The following is a 17,903-nucleotide window of genomic DNA, read 5'->3' on the forward strand; positions in this document are numbered from 1 at the left end:
TATTATGTCTAGAGTTATGGCCCTTATTTCACTTTGTTGAACCTTGTTTGTAAACGCTCTAATGCCAAAAATTGTTATCTGATCTGTGTGTAATTTATATGCATCATTTAGATTAGTGAAACCACAAATCCTATTGAGAGGCTGTACCCAGTTGATATTCAGAATTCTAGAATTTGTTCCAGAGATACAATGTGTGAACATGACAGGGGGGGGGGGGGGTGGATGGCTGAATGGTTAGTGTGCGCGCGCTGTATCATAAAGTCTGTTATTGAGTCGATTGGCATGGTTTCGAATCCCCGGTTGTACGTGACAAGGAGTAGGGTCGCCTGTCCAACCTCGTGGATTTTCTCCGGGTCCTCCGGTTTCCTCCCACTGCTAAAGACACCTATGCGCAAGCGAATTATTGAAATAAAATTAAACCACATGTTAGTCCCGAAATGACCTAGTTGTGTCGAGTGGACGTTAAACCCCATTTCTCTCTCTCTGAACATGACAGAGATCAGATTTCTGGAAATCATATCAAATTTGGTCAACATCAAATACACTTAAAATATATATGTGTTGGGTATCATTATTTAAAATAATGGTACGGGCAATGTGCCAAGCATACATTATTTATACTAGTTGAAATTTTGGACCTGCATGACGTATTTCATTGCAAAGCATGTACGAGTGTCTGTTTGTTAAGTTGTTTAATGGTCTTGAGCTTAAGACATTGCGTAATATATTGAAACAACACTCAGGACTAACTTCCTTCTTGTTGTTTCATTATATTACTTAATGGCTTGCTGTCGACCATTAAACCCCACATATATACACCTATTTGTATTTTTCAGATCACACTTTCAAAGAAGAATAGCCAAACAGAGTCCAACTGCAGAATTATTTGAAACAGTTTATAGTGCTTTAATATTAATATTAATGGACAGGTAATAGTTTATAATAAACTATTTGAAACAGTTTATAGTTTCCAAAGGGGAGTCATGGCGCCTAAGTGAGTAATACGCTAGCTCGCTAGCCTGGAAGTTGGAGGATTTTCCGGCGTATTTTTCCCTTGTCAGTGGTGCAGAACTGAGAGCCTGACAAGGACAGCTGTCTCTTCGTTCAGAGGGGACGGAAAAGTGAGGTCCTGTGTACACACTGGTGTGCACCTAAAAGATCTCTTGGCAGTTGGACTTCGATATAAGAGTAGGCCGTAGTGCCACTGTCCGGGCAAAATTTCCCACATAGCTTACTGTATGGCGTATGCCCGTCTTTGTTATCCCAGCTTAGGAGCAGAACAGTAGGATGTTAAACCCCATTTCATTTCATTTCATTTATAAATTTTAACATCTTTTTATCTACAGGTCGTCTTATTCTCCGAGTATTCTGTTTGAAATTTATCGGTTATTACATGGTACCCCAGGTCGTCTGCATCTCATAATGGAAGAAAATAAATCTATTAGAGCCTTATTACGGGGTTTTGCTAATGTAAGTTTATTATCATAATTTTGGATTATAATTAACCATATTACAGCTTGATACATGCATTTATCTAATATTTACTCAAATTGATCATAAGGGTGTATCATGAGTTCAGGGGGGGGGGTGGTGGTGGCCGAATGGTTAGCACGTGTGCGCTGAGCTGTATCATGTGGTCTGTCATTGAGTCAACTGGCGGGGTTTCGATTCCCCGGTTGTACGTGACAAAGAGTAGGGTCGCCTGTCCAACCTCGTGGGTTTTCTCCGGGTCTTCCGGTTTCCTCCCACTGCTAAAGACCCCTACGCGCAAGCGAATTATTGAAATAAAATTGAACCATGTGTTAGTCCCGAAATGACCTAGTTTGTGTCAAGTATCGTTCAAGACTGGATCCCGAGCTTGTATGTGAAGTAGGGTCACCTGCCCAACTTCATGTTTTTTCTCCGGGTCTGCAGGTTTCCTCGCTATTTCATGAAATACCTGGTAGAAATTTACATGTTATTTACTAACAAAAACAAGTTGAGCGGACATTTAACTCCATTTCCCTCCATTTTTAAGCAGGTCAGTATTGTTTATTGAAATAATATTTTGTATTGTTAAATGATTTTTTTTATATGTTTATTCTTGTAGACAGACGATATTTATATTATACGATATTTTCTAGCCAGATATAAATGTGATATAGAAGAATTGTTATCCAGTAGTCTGTAAGTAAAATTACTTACTTGTAGAAGTCACGAAACATACTGATATTATAGAAGGGGTTGGATAGCCGAATGGTTAGTGTGTGCGCACTGTATCATAAGGTCTGTCATTGAGTCAACTGGCATGGTTTTGATTCCCGGGTTTTGCGTGACAACGATTAGGGTCGCCTCCATTTCCTCCGGTTTCCTCCCACTGCTAAAAATACCTACGTGCAAGGGAATTATTGAAATAAAATTGAACCATATGTTAGTCCTGTAATGACCTAGTTTGTGTTGAGTGGATGGTAAACCCCATTTCTCTTTCTCTCTCTCTCTCTCTCTCTCTCTCTCTCTCTGATATTATAAGTCATTATTCACAATTTTGGAAGGGGGTGTGGGGGGCTGTAATGAGCCAAAATGTGTTTTTTTAAAACTAATGAACACATATTTGCAAATTATTTGGGGGTCTTCAGACTTCAAACAGGTGTGTTTAAATACAATTTCAATATTCAATCCAGATGCCCCCTCCCCCTTTGGTTCTGACAGGTCTGTTTAAATATAATTTCAATATTCAATCCAGTTTTCAGTTAATCCTATCTTTGTAAATAGGGTTGGGGCACATGATTGTTGACGAGATTGTGGATTAGGGTAAGGGATAGGGTTAGGTTAGGGTGGGCGCTAGCCCTGTTTACATCTTGTGACCTTGACAAAATCTGCAGGTGGCCTTAATATTTAGATCTAACAATTAAGACCATATCTTTAAGAATTGTATTAATGAAGCTTTCAATTTATTTTGAATGGTAGTTACAGTAATAAAGATTAAACACATTTCAAACTATAAATATATAATTGTATATTTTTTGTAGACAAGAACGAAGTAATGATATAGTTACAGTCGGTCAAGTTTTAACTGCTCAGATAGATGACCTCCTGGCACCGGATGATTTCCATTTTGGTTCTGCAACACATATCATGAAAGTAGGTCTATTATATAATAAGATAATATTTTTTTCGTGTGTTAAATATGATATATTTATTTGACTTTACAGATCTCTGCTTTTATTCCTATGTTAAAACTATATGGTAATAAACCCAGTACAAATCTTAGATCGCAAATCAAAATTTTTTAAACTCATTAAATACCTGATCGTTCTTTTGGTCAGCATTCTTTTTCATTGACTGTTCTAGTATCACTACTTTCAAAGACAAACTTTTTAAAGTTATTTTATTATTTATGGGTTTTGTCCTGTTACTCTTCTTATGTGCAATTCATCTTTTACTTTTATCTGTTACCTGGGAGGGGCCATTGAGTCAATTGGCGTGGTTTCGATTCACCGGTTGTACGTGACAAGGAGTAGGATTGCCCTCCAACCTTGTGGGTTTTCTCTGGGTCCTCCTGTTTCCTTCCACTGCTAATGACCCCTACGCCCAGGCAAATTATTGAAATAAAATTGAACCATATGTTATTTCGAAATTACCTGGTTTGGACATTAACCACTCTCTCTCTCTCTCTCTCTCTCTCTCTCTCTCTCTCTATCCTGTTAACTCTAATATAAATTTCAGGTCTAAGCATTGTAAAGTGCCTATGGGTAGCCATTGGTTGGATTTTGTTCCACTTTATAAATGAATAGATTATTATTATTATTTCAGATTGTGGGTACTCTACGTAATATGAATTCATATTGTCAGACATTATCTATACAATTAGCTGAAGATTGTTTAAAATGGTGTCCGAAATTAGTTGTAAGTATTTAGTGTCCGATTTTCTTTGGATTTGAATCCGATCTGCTTTTCATCGTCTAGGTCCAGGGTTGGGGTTGGGATTAGCGTTAGCCTTGTTTACATCTCGTGACCTATGACGAAAAATTGAGCTGGCCTTATCATTTAGCGCTAACCACTTGCTCCCTAGTCTGCAATTTGTCACAGAACTAGTATATGACCAGTATTCAGAGTTATTAATGTGATTCTGAGTCTTTAGAAAGAGCAGGAGTTTTGGGTGGCCTGAAAGCTTAAATTGTTATTATGAAACTAGCGGATGTCCCTGCGCTGCACAGGTTGAAACACCACCAGACCTAAGTTAGTCCCTATTCCGAGCTACCCCTATACACAAAATTTCAGCCACCAACCCTGAACAAACAAACAAAGAAACGACAGCTGTGTTTTAATCTTGGGGAGTTGGATGGCCTATAATGGTTAGTGTGTGTGCAATGTATCATAAGGTCTGTCATTGAGTCAACTGGCGTGGTTTTGACTCCTGGGTTGTACGTGACAAGGAGTAGGGTCGCCTGTCCAACCTCATGGGTTTTCTGTGGGTCTACCGGTTTCCTCCCACTGCTAAAGATCCCTCCGTGCAAGCGAATTATTGAAATAAAATTGAACCATATGTTAGTTCCAAAAAAGACCTAGTTTGTTTTGAGTGGACCTTAAACTCTCTCTCTCTCTCTCATTTCTGAATGAAAGAAATGTCTTTAATATACAACAAAAGAAATTTAATTTTGAGTATTTCAGAGTCATAACATGTATGTTATGTTTGAATTGATATTTCAGGAGCTTATTGAGAAAATGCAGACAACCTTTCCCAATGATATGCAGAGACCTCAGACTAAATTACGAGATAGAGGAGAACAAAAAAAAGTGAGTTTCATAAACTTATCATAAGGCCTGTCATTGAGTCAGCTGGCGTGGTTTCGAATCCCCGGTTGTACATGACAAGGAGTAGGGTCGCCTGTACAACCTTGTGGGTTTTCTCTGGGTCCTCCGGTTTCCTCCCACTGCTAAAGTCCCCTACGCGCAAGCGAATTATTGAAATAAAAGTAGACCATATGTTAGTCCCGAAATGACCTAGTTTGTGTCGAGTGGACTTTAATCCCCATTTCTCTCTCTCTCTCTCTCTCTCTCAAAAAGAAATAGGAAGTGGAATGAGGTGTTCTATATTATTTCAGACAGGAATGAGAGCGTGGGAAACAGATGATGTATATAAACATGGTATTGAAGAAGAGGATATAATTAAACATGAAACTAGTGGTAAATATAACATTTACTTAGGGGAAAAAAATATAATTAAAAATAAAAAGTACTTGCTTTCTCTTTCAAAAGTTTTAGTTCCCCTTTGTAGTACTATCAAACTTCTTTCCTTGTGTTTGTTTTCTTCGTGATCGTAATCTATAACACTACAGAATAAATGGTTTTACAACTTTATTGTTAAGCTGTAATGGCTTTGAAGGTACCTCGTTCTCAATAATAATAGCTGCTTGGAATATCTGGGTGAGCTCTGACCAATCTTGCTCCACACCCTGTTTTATAACCCCCTAATTTCTGCACGTCTTAGATAGCCTTGACGTTAATTTCCATCCCAAATATGGAATAAACCTCTTTATTTCACAAGACAAGAGGAGGAAACATTACCTTATTTGGTCTACCAACCATAGGTCAATAAACAGATAGAATTTGATGGATATTTTGACACTGTTTTTTATGTATAACTATATATTCCTCTTCATTAAGTGCATGTGATTTGACTCTATAGACAGAGTGAAGCAACAATTCTTCAAAGAACCAATATTGTCTTAAGGACCAAAATGCTACACCTTTTCACATTTTGAAATTTTATACAAAAATATCATTCACAATCACAGTGGCTATTTATTTATCAAGTCAAGACCCAGAAACTCTAGTAATTAATTTGTATTGGCCTAAAGGGGACTTCGTAGCTGGGTTATTAATCCATTTTGAAACGAACCGGTCAGAATTGGGTCAAATAAGGTTCCGGTAGGAACAGGGTTTTAAAATTTTAAGCTTCCATTCCCTTTAATATAACCATACTTCAACAAAAATAATTCTTGGTAATTTTTTTATGGAGAATGTCTTATATTCTAATGTATGTGATTACCACAAAAATAACGACAAATAGGTACACCGTTCGGAAAATTTTCCATATTTAATTCATGTACCGGCTTGAAATTCATGTCAGTAATATTCCTGAATAAATTACTGTATTATATATTCGGTTTGTTTTTTTTTTTGTTGGATATAAGCTGATACGGCACTGTCGTATTTCTTCATAGCACAATTTGTAGGGTTTTTTTTCTATAACTAACTTTCAAATGTTTTTATTCATTTGTCCATGAAAGACACATGGCTTTAAAATTAAATTCCATACGACTGTGCCATAGCTTTCAATGATAAAATAGACTTCGTAGATATTGAAGAGCCACTGGCTCGAAGTTGCTGATGGCCATTTGAGGGATCGAGGAATTTATTGTATACTACAATATCGAGGAAGTGAAATCTCTATAAGGATTTGAGGAATTCAAAATTTCACACCATCTGGCATCCTCTTCAGATGACATAAACAAACCAGCACCACCCACCTATAAGTATTGGATAAAAATATTTTGATTGGCCTCATTGATATTTTGGTTTTCTTTTCTTAATGTAATGTTTTAAAATAATTACATTTTAGCATGGATTAAGATGTGAGTAATAGGTCTTGTCTAGTGGAATATATCGGCTATTTTAATTTTTCAGTTATAAATGTACAGATGTGTATAGAACGAGATACGTCTCCTAAAATCATGTCAACAGAATCTGTTTTAATGAAGGTGAGTTACAATCAGGACAATGTACATGTCAACAGGGGGAGGGATATAGAACAGCCTATCTTATTAAAAAACAGATCTATATTTCGTTTAGTTTTTTATACTTTCGATGGCCTCTACTACATGAATATCTGACAAGTTATAGTGGGAGGTCATGCGAGCGTCTTTTGACCCTATGACGTCAGACATTGATTAATCAATCAGTGTTGAAGTCTCTAGTGGTTTACCCACAGTTCTGTGCAGAGCATGGCAAAAACTCACTGTAACAGACAGTTTCACTGGCTAATTCCTCACATCAACTAGAAAGAAGGATATGAAGACAAGTAAGACAAAATTTTGAACTAGAAAAAACGAAATGAAATAGGATCTGTGTTTTAATCAGATTGTAAGACTATGAATAATGTATGAGTGTATTTGTATATATAATAAGAATAATGTATGATTATATTTGTATGTATATAGTATATGATTGACAGTCATCTAGATGAAACATGGTATAAGTTTCTAGTAGAAGTATATACAGGGGATTATATACCACCAAATCCTTACGCCAGATTAATTACCAGACTTAGACAATGTGCTATGAAGTAAGTATTTAAATGTAACTTGCTTGCTAGTGAGGAAGAGGGAGTTGGGTGGTCTAGTGGTTTAAATCAAATAAAATTGAGTTTATCGTCCTACTGTTCTGCTCCAACTGGGCTAGTGAAGAAGGGCATATGCCATACAGTGTGGTATGAGGGAAATTTTGCCTGGGCTGTGGCACTATGGTCTACTCTTATATTGAATTCCAACTGCAAAGGGATCTTTTACGTGCACGCCAATGTATACACGGTACCTCAGGTTTTCGTCCCCTACGAACGACTTGACAGCTGTCCTTGTCAGGCCCTATGTCTTGCCTCACTGAAAAGGGGAAACCATGTCGGCTAGTGCCTTAACCTTGTGAGCATGAAATCCCAAGGTCTGTCATTGAGTCAAGTGGCGTGACAAGGAGTAGGGTCACCTATTCAACCCTGTGGGTTTTCTTCGGGTCCTCCAGTTTCCTCCCACTTCTAAAGACCCCTATGTGCCAGCTAATTTGAACCCCTACGCGCAAGCGAATTATTGAAATAAATTTGAACCATGTGTTAGTCCCGAAATGACCTACTTTGTGTCGAGAGGATGTTAAACCCCATTCCTCCCTCTCGCTTACTAGTAAGAAAGAGGGGTTGGGTGGTCTAGTGGTTTAACGTGTGAGCATGAAATCACAAGGTCTGTCATTGAGTCAAGTGGCGTGACAAGGAGTAGGGTCACCAGTCCAATCTTGTGGGTTTTCTCTGGGTCCTCCGGTTTCCTCCCACTTCTAAAGACCCCTACGTGCCAGCTAATTTGAACCATATGTTAGTCCTAGAATGACCTAGTTTGTGTCAAATGAGCTTCAAAGCAGAAAATTTAGATATTTTTTTTTAATTCTGCTTATATATATATTTGTATATTTTAGAATGGATTTATGTTATGAACAACCGTCTGCTGTGTTAGAAAGAGTAACAGGAAATTCACCAAAACTTGTCGATTCAGAGAATTTTGTTTACCAAATTCCTGCTACTGAAATATATGGTAATTTATTTCTTTTAAACTCTTGAACACTACTAGGTCATCCAGAATTTATATACACATGAAGGATGAGTTGAAACTTGCAGTATTTTTCTCGGGTAGAACATAGAGACTGGTGACTGCAAATGACTGATGTTCCTGGGTTTTAATGTCCACTTCGACCGAGGCTGATATCACAGACTAGCAGAGAAATGAATAACTACTGGTAGATCATCCAGAATTTGAATACACATGAAGGATGAGAAGAAATTTGCGTCATTTTTCTTAGTCGAAAAACAAAGACTGCCGACTGCATTTACTCATGTTCATTCGTTCAAATGGCTTTATGTTTGCTTCCACCTAGGGTGATATCACAGACTAGCAGACAAATGACTGACTAGCATTTGGTTCGTAATTAACCGGATTTGTTGGGTGGTTTGACGTGCTAGAAGGAGCAGAAGTTATGTTCAGTTCAGGTGCTAAAGGGTTAAATTTCATTGTTGATGATGAGGTTTTATCAGGATCTCTATTATTTTATCAGGAACTGTCTATTATTTTAAAGCGAGAATTTCAAATTTTCTAAGAAAGTCAAAACATAATTATTTCTATGTCTTTTGCTCAATAGGTTATCAAATCACTATTATACGATCATGGGCATTATTTCCCACCCTTAAAAATCTATGACACAGGAAATAACAACACAATTACCTTCCCTGTAATGATATTTTTGCCAATTTCTCAGCTGGCAATAGTGAATTATAGGATTAATAGGATTATTCTTTAACAAAGTAGGACTGTTTATGGATACCATCTATTTTAAGGCTTTATTTTAATACATTTTAAAAATATAACTTGAAAATTTGCAATTTCTGTTTTAACAGGACCCCTGTCTATAATGAATATTGTTGATCCAGATGCTATAACCAGTGTAGCACAGATTGTAGCTAAACATCTTACGCCTAGAAATTATATACAGAGAAAAGGACCTTATCGGGTGAGTAGAAAATTATATGGAACATTGCTAAGCTAGAGAACTCCTCAAATAAAATTAATTGCATGGTGTTCTCTTCAAAATAAAATTACATGGCACATTGGTTATCTAGAGAACTCCTCAGATAAGATTACATGGAACATTTGTAAGCTGGGGATTTCCTTAAATACAATTACACGTAACATTTATTAGCTAGAGAACTCCTCCAATAAGATTAAATGGAACATTTGTAAGCTGGAGATTTCCTTGAAGACCACATAAGATAAAAATCTTAATTGCATGTACTTATAGCCAATGGTTACTATATCCATTTTACGGCTAATTCAAACCAATCTGGTTAAAATTAATTCAGCTATTAAGGTTTAAGTATCTGAAAGCCAAAAACGGTTTTCAGATTTCCTTAAATACAATTAGATGGAACATTTATTAGCTAGGAAAATCCTCAACTACAATTACATGAAACATTTGTTAGCTAGAGAACACCCCAAATAATATTATGTGCATGGTGGTCACTTTGAATAAAATTATATGAAAAATTAGTTAGCTAGAGAACTCAAATTACATGGAACATGGAATATTTTGTTAGCAGGAGATCTTCTCAAATACAATTACATGGAACATTTGTTAGCTAGAGAACTCCTCAAATAGAATTACATGGAATATTTATTAGCTAGAGAACAACCTAAGAACATTTGTTAGCTGGAGAACTCATCAAATAGAATTACATGGAACATTTATTAGCTAGAGAACAACCTAAGACCCTGTCTATTTCAAGCTGATTGACATGAAACGTATCATGCCTGTTCTTTGGACATTTACGCACAACGATTTATGCATTTCATAATTCCAAGATGGCACCAATCACATCACGAATCAGAGGTTCTTTATTCATAATACAGTCGTCCATTAAGTAATATATTGAAACAACATGAGGGGCGTTAGTTGCGAGCTGTTGTTTCAATATGTTACACAATGTCTTAAGCTCGAGACCATTAAACAACTTAAAATACAGAAACTTGCACTTAAATACGTCATGTGGGTCCAAAATTTCTTCGGTATCATTATTTGAAATAATGGTACGCTAACATCAAAGGATGATGTCACATCTGTATTTTAAAACCATATATAATAGATATAACTTTATTATGTATAGGTTGGTATATCTCCTGGTATTAGTGGTAATACAGTATATTACACTAATAGATACTAATAGATATAACTATATTACACTATATAACCATAGATATAACTATAGATATAACTATATTATATATAGGTTGGTATATGTCCTGGTATTAGTGGTAATACAGTATATTACACTAATAGATATAACTATATGATACTAATAGATATAACTATATTATATATAGGTTGGTATATGTCCTTGTATTAGTGGTAATACAGTATATTATGGTAAATTACAACCCTATATAATAGATATAACTATATTATATATAGGTTGGTATATCTCCTGGTATTAGTGGTAATACAGTATATTACACTAATAGATACTAATAGATATAACTATATTACACTATATAACCATAGATATAACTATAGATATAACTATATTATATATAGGTTGGTATATGTCCTGGTATTAGTGGTAATACAGTATATTACACTAATAGATATAACTATATGATACTAATAGATATAACTATATTATATATAGGCTGGTATATGTCCTGGTATAAGTGGTAATACAGTATATTACACTAATAGATACTAATAGATATAACTATATTACACTATATAACCATAGATATAACTATAGATATAACTATATTATATATAGGTTGGTATATGTCCTGGTATTAGTGGTAATACAGTATATTACACTAATAGATACTAATAGATATAACTATATTACACTATATAACCATAGATATAACTATAGATATAACTATATTATATATAGGTTGGTATATGTCCTGGTATTAGTGGTAATACAGTATATTATGGTAAATTACAACCCTATATAATAGATATAACTATAGAGGAACATTATTATATACAAGGACCTACTGGATGTGAGGGGGAAGTTAGACAACTCTTTGCTAAAATAGGTCAGTATTTTCTAACCCTAATACTCTATGCTCATTAAAAACCTGAAATATTTGCATTCATAAAAATAAAGTCGCCTTTCCCGATCGCATATTTTTGTGACAACTTCTAACTTTTCATGACTTAATCCACTCAAGTTGATTAATTAACATTTAAGTAAGCAAAAAAAACCAAATTCAACTGATGGCCGAATCAAATTATAAAGAGGCCCATCAAAAGATTATGGGTGGTGCTGAGGTGTTTGAAAAAAAAAAATCATTTGCACTTTTTGTTATGTCCAATAGAGTAATATCTTGCTCATTATTCTATTGTGTATTTAGCTTATTCTATCATACATTTAGTACGCCTGTCCAACCTCGTGGGTTTTCTCCGGGTCCTCCGGTTTCCTCCCACTGCTAAAGACCCCTACGCGCAAGCGAATTATTGAAATAAAGTTAAACCATATGTTAGTCCCGAAATGACCTAGTTTGTGTCGAGTGGACGTTAAACACCATTTCTCTCTCTCTCTATACATTTAGTTCATTCCATTGTTTATATAGCTCATTCTATTGTATATTTAGCACATTCTATTGTATATTTAGCTCATTCTATTGTATACTTAGCTCATTCTATCATACATTTAGCTCATTCCATTGTATATTTAGCTCATTCTATTGTATATTTAACTCATTCTATTTTATATTTAGCTTATTTATTGTATATTTAGCTCATCATATGGTATATTTGACTCATTCTATTGTATATTTAGCTCATTCTTATGTATATGTAGCTCATTCTATTGTATATTTAACTCATTACATTGTATATTTAACTCATTGTATTATTTTATAGTACATAGCCATGTAAGTGAATTAATACAGAGAAAGACCTATCCTGTACTTGGTGTTTATATGGGAGATGAAGAGATACGTTGGCCATGGGAAGATATATTAAACAAAAGACGAGGATTCTGGACAGAATTTGAAATGGTTGTATCGAGAAAAGAACCTGTCTATATGAAGGTGAGATTTTGACATTTGGGTTTTTAGGACATTTTTAATATTGTGTTTTTTTTTCTTGGAATAAGGCGTTTTTTCTGATTCATTCTTGTTATCCATTTTGGAAAAATGGTTGACTTTCTGCCCAAAAGACTTTTGCGATAAATGTGAACCACCTGGCTTGTTGTACCTTTAAAATGGGAAACCCCTACAGATTGGGTTTCTACATTCCAGATATACCAAATTTGCCGTACTTTTATTGGAAATAACTACCCTATAAATAGTTTTTGTGTGTGGGAATACATCTTTAAACTTTGTAATTTTTTCTGGTAAAATTGAGAGTCTCTACTTTCCATATATACCAAATTTGCCATTCTTTTAACCTATAAATCTTTTTTCATCGGAATGTATCTTTAAAGATACATTATGAGAGATTAGATAAAGAGCTGGCCGTTCTCACTGTAATTGTTACAAACTAGATAATGTAAAGGGAATTTAATGAAAATTTCAGTCAAATTGATCCGTTCTGAACAGAGATATTAGCTTTTGAAGTCTAGGCCTAGCCTCGATCATCATTACTAAAGTCGGTACGATAAAAAACACAGTCTTGATTATCCATTTTTGGATTTAATCATCAATGAGCGTTGAGCAGCAGATCAGATTCAAATCCAGTAAATATCACAGGCTAGCAATGACATCGAGAGTTGATTATAGTCTAGATAAGTTAATTAATGTCTAATTAATAATTTAGATAACATTTAAGGCCTAAAGAAAGAACTGAAATAGGCAGATTTAGCTCTGGCATAATGTATGTTTAATACCGGTAACGTTGTAATTGTTTCAGGCGTATATTATAATGGATAGATGGCGATATGTTCCTGTCAAGAAATTTTTCCTCCTACATTTTCTTAACAACGATGGAATGAAGTAAGATTACCCAAATATTTACGATTGTTTAATAAAAAAAATGTTTTCGAAATTTGTATCGTGACGTGAAAGGAAGTAAAAATTTGCATTCTGAAGTTCCTATCTCCATGGGTTGTCACTCTGATATTCCTTTTTCATGTCTTGTCACTCTGATATTCCTTTTTCATGTCTTGTCACTCTGATATTCCTTTTTCATGTCTTGTCACTCTGATGTTCCTATCTCCATGGGTTGTCATTCTGATGTTCCTATCGCCATGTGTTGTCATTCTAATGTTCCTATCGCCATGTGTTGTCATTCTGATGTTCCTATCGCCATGTGTTGTCATTCTGATGTTCCTATCGCCATGTGTTGTCATTCTAATGTTCCTATCGCCATGTGTTGTCATTCTGATGTTCCTATCTTCATGTCTTGTCACTCTGATGTCCATGGGTTGTCATTCTGATGTTCCTATGTCCATGGGTTGTCATTACAGAAAAGTATGACTTAAAATCCCATTTCATTACATCTCTGTAATTGAGAGATATATTGTTCACTAAATAAATGAATGATGCTATGATATATATATATATATATACATATAAGGAGTGTGTTTGAAATAGCTTTATTTAAACATACATTATGGGAGATTAGATAAAGAGATGGCAGTTCTCACTATAATAACTAAAAACCAGATAATGTAAAGGGAATTTGCTGAAAATTTCAGTCAAATTGATCCGCTCTGAAACAAGATTTTAGGGATTGAATTTTGGGTCTAGCCTCGATCATCATTACTAAAGTCTGTACGGTAAAAAAACATAGTCTCGATTATCCATTTTTTGATTTAATTATCAATGAGCATTAAGCAGCAGATAGGATTCTAATCCAGAAAACATCTCAGGCTAGCGATGCCATTGAGAGTTGATTATGGTCTGGATAAGTTAATTAATGTCTAATTAATAATTTAGATAACATTTCAGGCCCAAAGAAAGATATGCAATTGGCAGATTTAGCTCTTGCATAATGTATGTTTAACGTCTGATATTGTTTATATCTGTTTTCTATTGCTAGTCAAGAACTATTCTACAAAGAGAATCCTACATCATATTATCATAGTGTGTTTCTTAGTAAAGACAGAGTAAGTTTTTCCTCAATTATTTCAAGGAGCTCTCACTCAGTATTATCAATAACACTCGAATTTTTAAATACTAATTAGAATTCTGTATTGGTCCATTCCAATCAATATTGTGAAATATGGGCTCCTGATGATGTCCAATATTTTGGGGGATCACGGTGGCTAAGTGGGTAAGACGCTGGCTCGCTAGCCTTGAGGTCAGGTGTTTGATCCCTGCATTGGCCGAGAAAGTTCATCCAGATTTTACGGCGTGGTTTCCCCTTGTCAGTGATGCAGGATGGAGGGCCTGACAAGGACAGCTGTCTAGTCATTCGGATGACACGAAAAACAGAGGTTCCGTGTCCACATTGGCGTGCACCTAAAAGATCCCTTGACAGTTGGAGTTTGATATAAGAGTAGGCCGTAGTGCCGCTGTTCCGGGCGTATGCCCATCTTCATTAGCTCAGTTCGGAGCAAAACAGTAGGACGTTAAACCCCATTTCATTTCCAATCTTTTTGAAGAACACCTGATATCACTTATTTTGGGAAGCTTACAGAGCTAATGTTTTCTATGGTTACGTGTGCAATGCAAGGGGGTTTCCCCCTTCCCATTTTCAAATTCCAACTGTGAAGGGATCTTTTTAATCTATCAATATTTTGAGGATCGCTCAGCCACAAGTGCATTTTAATGAAGGGTTCTCTCCCCTTGATGCTTAACATGTGCCAAGGTTTTGGTTTAGAGAGTAGTTCACTAACAGAACCCTGGGATAGCCCTAAAACAGCTTCACCAAACAGTTTCTGGCCGAAATTATGAAACTGAAGAACATATTTTGTATATAGGACAATAAATTTGTCGGACCATCTGCAGGACTTGGCAAATGTGGGAACTGGGCTTAAAACTTTCAAAGATACTTCTGAGCAAACACAGAGATGGAAATCTGGGACATGCTGGTTGTGGGTTCACACCATCCTCCCAGTCAGAGTTGTCCTCCCTTGTAATTCACACTAACCTCTAGATTAGATCTAATGGATGATGCCAACTTCAAGTTTGGTCAAAGGTCACGAGATGTAAACAGGGCTAGCACTAATCCCAACCCTAACCCTGGACCTAGCCTCAATGCTTACCCTAACCCTAACCTACAATTTCGCCAACAAATCAAGTGCCCTAACCTTATTTACATCTCGGCGACCTTGATGAAAATTGAGCTGGCCTTAACAAATAGATTTAGCCCTAACCTCTACTAATATCTATTGAAGTCTAATGCTGGATAGCGAGAATTGCATGGGAGAATGGGTCCACACCTGTAGTTGTGAATGCAGCTGCCAATCTTCAATTTTTCAGTCTGCCTTTCATTTTCAAAATGGTGGTCCACCACGTTCAGGCGATCCGATGAGTGAACCCAATATACGAGCTGTTTGTTTACATCTTAATGAAGAAATGACACGAGCCAAGGAGCACTGTGATTGGTTGAAAGTTCACAGGTTATTATTACTGAAGTCTGTCATGTATCAGGTATGATAATAAATTGTTTAAAACTCAATGATATAGGGGGAGAGATATAGGTCATTGCGGGACTAACATATGGTTCAATTTTATTTCAATAATTTGCTGGCAGGTAGGGATCTTTTAGAATTAGGGGGAAACCGGAAGAACCGGAGAAAACCCACTACTTGTCATGTACAACCTGTGAATCAAAACCACGCCAGTTGACTCAATGACAGACCTTATGATATAACGTGCACGCATTAACCATTAGGCCATCCACCCCCCCCCCCCCCCTCACTGATATAAGATTTAAGATAACTTCAAAAGGCTAAAAAATGTTGTTTGACTTTGCTGAGTTAGTGTTATTTTGCAGAAGATGTGCAAAAGAGGGTAGAACAACATTTTATGAAATAAACAGATAATTCTCGACAGCTATTTTAAAGCAGCTTCTCTAATTTTACAAGATTCTATTCTTTTCTGGTTTTTTTTTATTTTAGAGAACCCCTCAATCCTGCATTTTTGCAATCTGGTTAAAATACAGATCAACATTGCGTTTCATTTTTTTTATACTTTTGATGGCCTACGCCACATGAAGATCTGACCGGTTATAGTGGGAGGTCGCATCAGAGGTCATACAAGCGGCTTTTGACCCGATGATGTCAGACATTGATTAATAAACTAGCGTTGACGGTTCTAGTGGTTTACCCAGAGTTCCATGCATCGCACGCCAAGAACTCATCGTAACAGACCGTTTCAATGCCAAATCCCTCACATTAACCAGAGCGCGGGTTATATAACAACTCTTCTAGATCCTAATGTTGTGAAGACAAGTAAAACAAAATTTTGAACTATAAAAAATGAAATGAAATAGGATCTGTGTTATAATCAGATTGGCATTTTTGCCAATATTTCTACAACTAATATGGAATTTTTTTTTAAAGTGAAAGCTCTGTTATATAATAAAAATGTATTTTTATAAATTTTAATTTATTTTTTTTGTTTTAGAGAAGTGATCATATTGTGGATAGTTGGAGAATGTTACATTCTATGGCTGGTCAAGCGGAATATGTCCGTTGTCTGTGTACGTCATTAAAAGATCTAACAGTATATAATATAGAATATATTAAATGGCTGAATCTCATGGAATCAGATGTAGGTACCGAAGTCAACAGTTTCGCGAACTCCACCATTGGTAAAAAGGTAGGGTATTTTTATATATAGCCTTAAAACAGAGGGAGAGGAGAGGGAGAGCAATGGGGTTTAGTGTCCACTCAACACAAACTAGGTCATTTTGGGACTAACATGGTTCAATTTTAATTCAATAATTCACTTGCATGTAGGGGTCTTGAGCAGTGGGAGGAAATCAAAGGACCCAGAGAAAACCCACTCCCTGTCATGTACAACCGGGGAGTCGAAACCACGCCAGTTGACTCAATGACAGACTTTATGATACAACACGCACTCTAACCATTTGGACATCCAACCCGGCTAGCCTTTAAAGGAATGGTTGACCTGTTTCAATATGGCTGATAAAAAGCCTTGTTTTTTAGTAAATGGGTCAATTTGTTTTTTATAATCATATCTACATTTGTAAAGCGCCACTGTCTGAATGTTCAGCGCTTTAGAAAACGATTATTATTATTATGTACTCTATGGTGCATTGTTGGACAAAGAGGCTTAAACAAAGTTGGCTTAAGTGCTATTTTTAAAATCGGAAATTATTTTATTTTCTTCCAGGTACCATTATACCTTACACCAAATCAGCTACCAGATTTATTTTTATAATTAGAAATTATTTTATTTATTTGCAGGAACCATTGGATAGTACAACACTGAGTAAAATGACTCGAGCTTTTGAACAGAAGTTAAACGATGTGTGTGAATGGAGAATATCTATGGCAGCTGACGAATTACCTGAAATAATTCTCGATAAATTAAAAACTGTGACAGAAAAGGACAAACATTCACAAGAAACGTTTCCAGTCGCAGATGAAGAGGTATGTAGATTTATCTTGAGTTCATATTATTCTCTTTATTTCATCATTGACAGATTTA

General features: G+C 35.7%; 1 protein-coding gene across 1 annotated transcript in view; it reads left to right on the forward strand.

Annotated features, from left to right (window-relative positions):
• LOC126824019 (uncharacterized) overlaps window positions 1–17,903 on the forward strand; it is a 35,472-nt gene that overhangs the window by 12,709 nt on the left and 4,860 nt on the right. Inside the window, exons 13-30 of the mRNA XM_050553119.2 lie at window positions 837–929; window positions 1,347–1,470; window positions 2,090–2,166; window positions 3,009–3,120; window positions 3,793–3,885; window positions 4,690–4,776; window positions 5,085–5,166; window positions 6,670–6,743; window positions 7,203–7,327; window positions 8,218–8,333; window positions 9,191–9,303; window positions 11,222–11,369; window positions 12,199–12,368; window positions 13,189–13,271; window positions 14,320–14,386; window positions 15,705–15,875; window positions 16,854–17,048; window positions 17,660–17,845. Of these exons, the coding sequence (XP_050409076.2) occupies window positions 837–929; window positions 1,347–1,470; window positions 2,090–2,166; window positions 3,009–3,120; window positions 3,793–3,885; window positions 4,690–4,776; window positions 5,085–5,166; window positions 6,670–6,743; window positions 7,203–7,327; window positions 8,218–8,333; window positions 9,191–9,303; window positions 11,222–11,369; window positions 12,199–12,368; window positions 13,189–13,271; window positions 14,320–14,386; window positions 15,705–15,875; window positions 16,854–17,048; window positions 17,660–17,845 (2,116 nt within the window). The remainder of the gene's footprint in view (window positions 1–836; window positions 930–1,346; window positions 1,471–2,089; window positions 2,167–3,008; window positions 3,121–3,792; window positions 3,886–4,689; window positions 4,777–5,084; window positions 5,167–6,669; window positions 6,744–7,202; window positions 7,328–8,217; window positions 8,334–9,190; window positions 9,304–11,221; window positions 11,370–12,198; window positions 12,369–13,188; window positions 13,272–14,319; window positions 14,387–15,704; window positions 15,876–16,853; window positions 17,049–17,659; window positions 17,846–17,903) is intronic.

The sequence above is a fragment of the Patella vulgata genome, chromosome 6 (genome assembly GCF_932274485.2).
Source record: "Patella vulgata chromosome 6, xgPatVulg1.2, whole genome shotgun sequence".
Classification (NCBI taxonomy): domain Eukaryota; kingdom Metazoa; phylum Mollusca; class Gastropoda; family Patellidae; genus Patella; species Patella vulgata.